This window comes from Formica exsecta, unplaced genomic scaffold, assembly GCF_003651465.1.
Source record: "Formica exsecta isolate Colony F162 unplaced genomic scaffold, ASM365146v1 scaffold106, whole genome shotgun sequence".
Classification (NCBI taxonomy): Eukaryota; Metazoa; Arthropoda; class Insecta; order Hymenoptera; family Formicidae; genus Formica; species Formica exsecta.
Genome location: NW_021848400.1, coordinates 159609 through 169290, shown reverse-complemented (window position 1 = coordinate 169290; position 9682 = coordinate 159609). Strand labels below are relative to the sequence as shown.

Below are 9682 nucleotides of genomic sequence, written 5' to 3'. Positions count from 1 at the left end.
ATATATAATTATATATTTTGCATGTTATCATTAGTTTTACAGAACTCATTATGTATTTTGATAATGCATATGTCGTAGATCTCTTGGAACGTGGCAAGAAACAGCTGTTCAAGCTAGCTCGTTATATCCCCTCTATTCGTGATAGAATAAATACAGAACTAGTTAATATTAACAATAATTTCGAAAAAGATGTTGTGCGCAGACTCAAAGAAACTTCCTTTATTGTGCATCTTCCTGAAAAAGGACTAAATAGTGAAGAAATATTAAATTTAGTAAAGCAGAGCGTTCATTTAGGTAAGCTAAACTAACTTTCTCTCAATATATCTTCTTGATGCAGTACTTTAATTCAATTTTTACCCGACTCTTTTTCTAGGTGATTATGATTGGCAAGGGGGTCGTGTATCTGGTGCAGTTTATAGAATTAACAGTGAACTTAGAGAGCTGATGGGAGAGGTGTATGCAATTGCATCGTACACTAACCCGTTGCATCCAGATATATTCCCTGGAATTTGTAAAATGGAAGCAGAGGTTGTTAGAATAGCCTCCCACTTATTCCATGGAGACGAAGAAACTTGTGGAACTGCAAGTAGCTTTTCTCATTATTTTTAAAATTGTAATAATTGTACAGATTAGAAAGGGAGAAGAAGAAAAAGAAATATAGATATAATGTAATCTCTCATCAACATTTTTAGATGACTACAGGTGGCACAGAATCGATTTTATTAGCGTGTAAAGCATTTAGAGATTATGCTCGTGAAGTCAAAGGCATCAAGAACCCGGAAATAGTGATGCCGGTCACTGCTCATGCAGCATTTGATAAAGCTGCACAGTTTTTAAACATAAAAATATGTACTGTACCTGTCCATCCGTATAGTTTTAAAGCTTCTATCCAACACATGAGAAAGTCAATTACGAAAAATACAATAATGGTAAGGCACAACATGATATAATCGTATAAGTTTATTTCACAAATCATATTGTTAGAGTTTATATATTTTTGATAGTTGGTAGGATCTGCACCCAATTTTCCCTATGGGACAATGGATAACATTGAAGAAATTTCTGAATTAGGTGTGAAATACAATATCCCTGTTCATGTAGATGCCTGTCTAGGTGGTTTTCTCACTTGTTTCATGCCTGATGCTGGCTATGATGTACCGTTGTCTGATTTTAGATTAGCTGGTGTCACCAGCTTATCAGCTGATACCCACAAAGTATTGCCTGTTTTATATTACCAAGTGACAATGAAATTTATATATGAATTAAAGCACGCAAACAACATATGTAATATTATTTTTTAGTATGGGTATGCGCCAAAAGGATCTTCGATAATTTTATATCGAAACAAAATATATCGACACTATCAATATACGATAACAACGGATTGGCCTGGTGGCATTTATGGTTCTCCAACGATAAACGGTTCCCGAGCTGGTGGCATTATCGCTTCTTGTTGGGCCACATTGATGTTTTTTGGATACAATGACTATGTGGAATCAACAAAGAAAATTATAGGAACTACAAAATATATTGAACAAAAGTATGCACATCTAGGGAACAAGATTTATACTACAATTAATTCAAGGCATATCAGTGTTACATTTATATTGATTCTTTCAAAAATTGATTATAGTTTGAGAGAAATCGATGGAATTTTTGTCTTTGGTACACCAGCCACATCTGTTATTGCAATAGGCTCCGACAAATTTCACATTTATCGACTATCGGAAGCTCTTAGTACCAAAGGCTGGAATTTGAACACGCTACAATTCCCTTGCGGTATACATATATGTATCACATATATGCACACTCAACCAGGAGTGGCTGATCAATTCTTAAACGACATTAAGTCCGAACTGAACACGATTTTGAAAACCCAAAATGCTTTGGTAGAAGGAAAGGTAATATTTAGCAAAATTTAATATAATTTATCAACAGATTTTTTTTTTTGTAAGATGCTGATTGTGTATCTAATATTTTTCAGTTGGCAATGTATGGAATGAGTCAAAGCATTCCGGATAGAAGTGTGGTCGGTGATTTTACAAAATGTTTTTTGGATTCCATGTATTATACCAAAGAAGACGAAACATGTCAATGATCTTATAAGAATATTGATAACTTTTATACATCATTTCAATGAAAATATAAAACACATACTTTTCTTATGTTATGAATTAAAAAATAAATTTCAAAAATATTTTCTATAATTATTCTTCCAGTGGAAATTCGTGCAAATATTTTTATCACAGTATAAAGAAAAAGTGAGAAAAAAAGAATATTCTTTTATATATTGTATAATATATTATATAATAAATCGAAAAAAAAATACATTATAATACCATATAGTACAATCACTCTCAAAATAAGAAGATAAATATTCTCTCGAATGATTTCGTTTTTACATATAGATTAAATTCTACATATATATTAAAGACTGATCATATACTTCGTAATTATTTCACGTAAGAAAACGTATATGTATAATTGCTCAAAATTACTATAAAAATTCCACCGAAGAGGATAGATGGCAGAAATTCTCGAAATTATGTATTACTATTTGATAAAATTATGCGTTTTATACGTATACTTTAATTGAAATATATACAAAGATATATAATTTGTATTATTATATTATATTTCGTTGATATTATTGCATGTATGTTATACATATATATCTAGTATAGGTATGTTTAAATTATATAAAGAAAGAAATATTTTATATAAGTATTATTTTTTTATTTTTATCGTGAAATATAAATAACACATGTAGTTTTTTACATGAATACTATCATTTCCTTTTCTGTACTGGTCTATATTCTCCCCATATTCAATGTTATATATTCAAACATTCCAACTAAAGCCAATCTTTTTTTTTTTAGTCTTTCTTAAACTCTACTTTCGTCAAATCACTTTGCAATATTCACGTTAAAATATTCACGTCTCTATTAATCTACTTTTCTATCTGAATTGTATTTTCTACTGATTTACTTCTTTAATTCGACTGCATTAAGAAAATTGCGACTATTTTAAGACTGTTTTACGCGTAATCACGTTGAGAGAATAGTGAAAGATATAAGATAGTAACAGAGCGCAGTCAAATCATTCTCATTCTTAATGAGAGTTCTTTGAAAAATTCATTAAATATATAGCACAAATATATACGACATTTTAGAATTATATTTTCTTTACTAATTTTTCGTTCAATATAAAAATTTGATAGAAAGCAATTTTTTTACAATAACTGGTTAATATATAAAAAAGAATTCACAAGATTTAATTTCATTTATTATTTGCTTCCACATGCATCAGTTTATTTTTCATTTCCAGAATATTTTGAATAAGTTATTGTTATTATCAAGTTTGATTACATATCGCGTTTTTGTAATTTTAATATATTTACTCGTGACCAGTTAGGACGTCGGATAAATGGAACGCCGCGCCGGTTTCCTCCATCAAGAGCATACTTGAGAGATATCAATATATGCTTCGGTATGAGAAATATTTTATCGTATGCATGAAAGTAGTTATGAGGCCAAATGCCAACGCGATCTCGCCGGATATCGCGATCATTTATATCTATATTGAATGTTCTCGCGCGAATGTTCTAGATGAAATAAAATTTGATCACACATTTCCGGAGCAATTGGTCAAGCGCAAAGCTAAAAATGTATACCATATGCGTGGAAATTGCCATTGTAATAATTCAAAACCGAATTACAGGATATATCATATTGTGACGTGATCCTCAATACTCAGCATATTTGAATTTAAATTTGTCAAAAGTAATTATATGTGTCTATATAAAATACAAATCAACATAACAAAAAATTACAAAGGCTAATAAGCAAGCGAGTTGTTTATTGACCTTTGACATATTCTCTCCAACGAATTAAAGTAATAAATAGCGAATCAAGTTATTTTGATGTATATTATATGTATCCTTCTGATAAATGATATTTTTCACACATGACTTATATTACAGAAATGACAAATACGCAATATTCACAGACTCTATTTTATAATGGAATAACGACTCTCCCTTAGTAAAGTCGGACTAACGCTTCTCTTTTTGATGTCCGAACAATCTAGAATAATACCGATATCTATATATAACTTTATGTCCGGACGCAAAATAAGAGAAGAGGAAACTCATATATTACGGGAAGTTCGTATGTCACATCGAGGATAAAAGTGAGGACGGTGATAAAGTATTTTTCCTGCGCGTGTCCGATCGCCACAGAATCAGAAACGGATGACTCGAATAAAGGAGCGTGTAATTGATTCAATTAAAACGAGTTTGACGTAAAAAGACTCATCAAAAAATGTCTTGCCTTGTTTTATTTGTCAGCGGATTTATCGAAGCATCAATTCTATTATATTTTCGTCAATTTTGCACGAAGCTGCGGTGCAGATAAATGTGCAAAAGTTTTCTACAATCTGGCGATTATTTAAAAATGACTACATCCGCAAACATGAGACAAATGCAATTAACGTTTTAGAAGTCGCTGGAAAAATTGAATGTTGAATCTTATCTCGTACTGCTTAAATTTGGAATTGGCTTATGATTGTTACGCCATTTATCTTCGTTAATGAGAACTGTTTCCATAATTAAAATTAATTGGTTGAAATTTAGTTCAGTTTCAGTTTCATTTCTCTCCTCTCCATGGAGAAATATAATTAGAGAAGCAAAAATGCCCAAGCAAAAATGAAGAATTAAATATGCGGAAGTAACAAGCTGCGCTCTGTAGATAGATAGGAAGGTAGATAGGTACATATACGTAATCGTATTAATTATGCAAGATTAAATCCTAACGGCTTAACAAGAGCGCAGCTTTTTCAACTAAAATTGTGCATAAATAATGCGAATGGTAAACAGTTAATTGAATGAATCGTGTTCGTATACGCTTGCAGTCATTTTCTAGCGTATATTGCGCCACATATTCCGGGATTTAGCCAATGATTCTCGAATACGAGATAAAAACTCGATAATTTTCACTGAAATTCTCTGGCATGTTTCAGTACATAATATCTATGAATTTTATCAAATAACGTTTTTTTTTAATATTAAATAATAGCGTGTATATATTGCATACATTAATAACCAGATTTAGTCAAAGAATGAATGGCCATTCATGTATCTCTACTTGTCCTCATTTTTTTTTCATTTTTCTTGTATGAGGTGTGCGCTCGCGCGTCGCGTCATTTCAATATCGCACTCGCTCGTAATTGGCTGAACGTTCATTCGGTCAAAGCGACGATTGAAAGCGCTGTGTGCATAAGTAATTGAAAATATTCCAATCATTGAGTTTGCGACGCGTCGCGACCGATATTAATCCCGATCGTATTTTTTTTCTGCACCGATTCGATTATCCGTGTAATTAGAGCATACGACTGTAACTACAAAAAAATATCACAGACACACGACATACAGCGCTGCATGAGATATGTCTCGTCACATTTGGATCTGCCATTTAAGTTAAAAAAATTTACAAAAAAAATAGGTATTATACATTTATAGCGTTGCGTGTAACATAAAAAAGAACAATACGTAAAATAATATCAGAAATGAGAGAAGAGAGAGAGAGAGAGAGAGAGAGGGAGAGAGTAACGAAAAATATAAATATGAATGTTTATTTTATTTCTTCCACATTTGTGACATTTTATCCATATTTTAAATAATACACATTGAATGTGATATTTTTCTCTCTCTCTTTTCCTTCTCATTGTATTTATTAATATTTTAGAATATTTTTGTAGATTTAAATCAACAACAATAATTACAGACAGATATAAATATATGTATATTTAATACTTTTATTAAAGCGTACTGTTTTTATTCTCGTTATTATTATTTAAAAAATTTCTTTCATTATCCGATAGAATTAATGGATTAAAATGTCATCTAGTGAGATATAATAGGATTGATGAAACTAGATAGAAGTTTTTTAAATTTCCAAAAATCTTTGCAACATAAGAAAATATGGGAATAAATAATTATATTCGTATCTCTGAAAACTATATTAAAAATATATTTGAAGCGTTAGTTAATGTTAAATGTCCGGTGACGAAAATTGCGCTTATAGTAACATGATGAGATAAAAGCCACATGGTCGGCTCTATTGTTTCTATTAGATAATGGATCCGAGGATCATTAAATACTGTCGTACGTTCTGCTACATGGTACGACGACAATGTAATATTCAACGGAAATAAAATCAGTTGCATAATTTCATTACAATGTATTTTAAAAAGATTCATAGACATATATACATATATGAAAATATATTTCAAATATTGTAAGGATTTTCTAAGATAATATTTGTCAAATATTTTGCAATATGAAAGTATTGTATCTTCTAATCCACTCGTTAAAAAAAACAGTTGCAACGTACTATACATAGTTCTATTCTCATATACTTTCCATTTCCATTATGCAGGCACTATATCGAAATTGCAGAGCTATAAAAAGCCGTGCTATTTCGTGAAATAATAAATCGTCATAAAACGCGCGCAATTACCGTCGATTCGCGCGCATCGCGGTTTTTCGCCGAAATCTATGTCGAATTTTATCGTAATTGAATTTCAATTGGATTGTATAAGGAAACGATCAGCGTGACGAATCTTATGCAATGACCGTAACGTCAATTGAAAGAGTTGTTAATTCCAAATCCATTTTAAAATTTCAAATTTATTTTGGGATTTAATAATATGGTAAATAAAGATACGTTAAAATACAAATGTCATTTCCCTAAAATAAAAATTCTATCTTTTTCTCGTACAAAATAGAAATACATTCATGGTATTGAGTTATATCCAGCATCTTCTTCCGATTACATGAACGTTTGAAGATATCCCTCCCCCGATATAAAATCAATTTTTTCTAAAAAATGCGAGTTGTGAATAATACTACAATACGTCTCTTAAATGTCTTATCTGTGTTCTGCACTTTGAAATGTTAATTTAGAAAGCAAACATTTATAAAGTTTGTAATTTCAATAAAGCTCTACAATATTAATCATAAAAAGTTTCGCGAACATTGTTCAAATAGCGGAACGAAGCAGCTAGACTATAAATTAGAAGTTATTATTTCACTGACAATGAGTTATAATAGGACATTAAGAAATATATCATTTATCTCAAAGTACGATAGGGAGAATAGTTTTTGTTACACATATATTTATATATATATACGGGCAAAACAACTTCGATGGATAAAAACTGTTGACTGAAAGATTGATATCCCACAGTGGCCGAAAAGAGAATGAAACGCCTATGTTCAATCGACAAACTCGAGATTGAATTTCATCGTAAAATTGAGTGGCAGGTAGGAGAGGGGAAAAGTCATAAAGCCATCATAGTATGGTTTTAATGCATATGAATGGGATTGTCGTAAGCAATCAAACAACTCGTTATAAAATCAACATTGCGCAGCGAATGGCCGTAGATAGTTTAAAGGTTAACACTTTCGCTGTCGAATCGGCGCCTTTAATTTCTTACGCACAAACGTTTCGAGAATCAGTATGCTTATATCTGTCAAAAAATGAGTAATTTACTCTCGGCTACTTTATAAGGCTACTAAAATATAAAAATAATATAAAATATTTTTAAATATTCAAATATTTTAAATTACTGTATTTATAGAAAAGTTTATTAATTAATCAGCAAATATTAATCGGCAGTAAAAGTGTTAAAAAAATATAATTTTTCTTTATTTCACACAATATTCAATATTTCAATTTGATTTGTTTACACAATTTTCAATATTTCAGTTTAATTTGCTAACACAAGCGTTTTCATCAGTGATATCAGTGTTTTTTAAATTAAATTTCACTAAAAATAATTTGCCTAGAACAACAAATTATAAATTATTTTTAAACATTACCGAAAATTAAAAAACGTCACAAATATGATGTAGATTTGCGAATCACATTACAAATAGTAATATTTCACAATAAGAAAAAAAATCTTCAAATTCTATAAACTATCTGCATCATTTACGCATCAACTTCTTTCGATATGCCAAACTTTCGGCTCTAGAACTTTAAGGATAAAATATTTCCAAAAGATTTGTATCAAAGTTTTCAGCTAAAGCGCGTTTTTCGCGCGAATGAAATTGTATAATATATAGTAATTTAAGAACAATCTCGACATGTGGGAGATGTCAACATTTTTATAACTTACCAATATTATCAAAACTGGAATTTCAAATGCGATAATAACTGTTCTAAGCCGATCTTATTATATTGATATAAATGGATAAAGTTGTACGCAACGCAATGTCGTACGACGCAATAAACGAACGAAAATAAATGTAGAATTATACTTTATGTATGAAAATTGCATCTGGATAATTCTATTTATTCGTATAATCATATATTTTTATCTCAATTTAAAAATTATTTTTTCAAAATAATATGTGTATATTTCAACGCAAATCGTCGGAATTTCTCTCATAAGTGTGCAATTTTAATGTAATAAAAAGAGAGCAATTTACTTTTGCGAATATAAATTTACTCTTAAATGTTCATGTTTTATGTAAAACATTATAATCGGTTTCATTATTTCAGAATTATTATTTTCATGTCAGCATGTCGAGAAATATATCTTTATATTATCTTACCTAAAATATACAATTAAAATATTAATCGTTCGTGAAAATATTAAGCAAATATAATCTTTCCGTAATTTGCAATCTTCAATATTTGAATCTGCAGTTTGATCAGTTAGTCAACTCGAGCACTCCGGATTATTGCAATAGTAATATTCGTTTTCATCGATCGCTCGGAGAGTGCGAAATTGAAAATACTTCCAGAAGATTATCTCAAAAATTAAGATACGATGCATTGTGTGATATAAATTTACATCACATTGCAAACAATAATATTTCATTAAAACCGCAAAAAAAACTTTCTAAATTTTATAATCCATCTTCAATTATATTTACGCGTACTAATTTGTTTCAATATATCTCAGAGAGCAATTTATTTTCACGAGTATAAATTTACTCTTAAATGTTCATGTGTTTTATGTAAAACATCAAAACCAGTTTTATTATTTTAGAATTATTATTTTCATATGTCAGCATGTCGAGATATATATCTTCACATTACCTTACGTAAAGTGTACAATTAAAATATTAAGCAAACATAATTTTTCTGTAATTCGTAATCATTAATATTTGAATCTGCAGTTTGATCAGTCCATTCGAGCGCCCCGGATTGTTAATATTCAATTTAATCGATCGCTCGAAGAGTGCGAAATTTAAAGTAATTATTCTAGAAAGTTATCTCAAAAATTAAGATACGATACATTAATGTGACAAAAATTTAATCACATTGTAAACAATGATATTTCAATAAAACCATAAAAAAAACTTTCTGAATTTTCTCATCCATTCTTAATTATGCGCACTAACTTGTTTCGACATATCTCAGCTTCGGAGCTTCAAAGACAGCATTTCCAACAGATTAATGAAAGAAAGAATACGCGGATGTAAGATTGTACTCGACCGCGCGGATTACGATATCGCACGCTTTCCCATATCGAGAGGCCTCGTCGTGACGCAAACCATCTTCGGCGGTGGACCCGGATTCGGGCGATGGGCCGCGATAGGTCGGCGTCTGGAGTACGCGCTCTGGCTGTGCCGGCGTCGCGAGGCGAGTGCCGCGAGACGGCCGGCCAG

At 30.7% G+C, this 9682-nt stretch overlaps 1 protein-coding gene across 1 annotated transcript in view; it reads left to right on the top strand.

Moving 5' to 3' along the window:
• LOC115234256 (sphingosine-1-phosphate lyase) overlaps positions 1–2207 on the top strand; it is a 3012-nt gene extending 805 nt beyond the window's left edge. Inside the window, exons 3-9 of the mRNA XM_029805164.1 lie at positions 79–294; positions 374–582; positions 693–929; positions 1005–1214; positions 1302–1540; positions 1634–1901; positions 1985–2207. Of these exons, the coding sequence (XP_029661024.1) occupies positions 79–294; positions 374–582; positions 693–929; positions 1005–1214; positions 1302–1540; positions 1634–1901; positions 1985–2098 (1493 nt within the window). The 3' untranslated portion in view covers positions 2099–2207. The remainder of the gene's footprint in view (positions 1–78; positions 295–373; positions 583–692; positions 930–1004; positions 1215–1301; positions 1541–1633; positions 1902–1984) is intronic.
• Positions 2208–9682: the final 7475 nt, after the last annotated feature.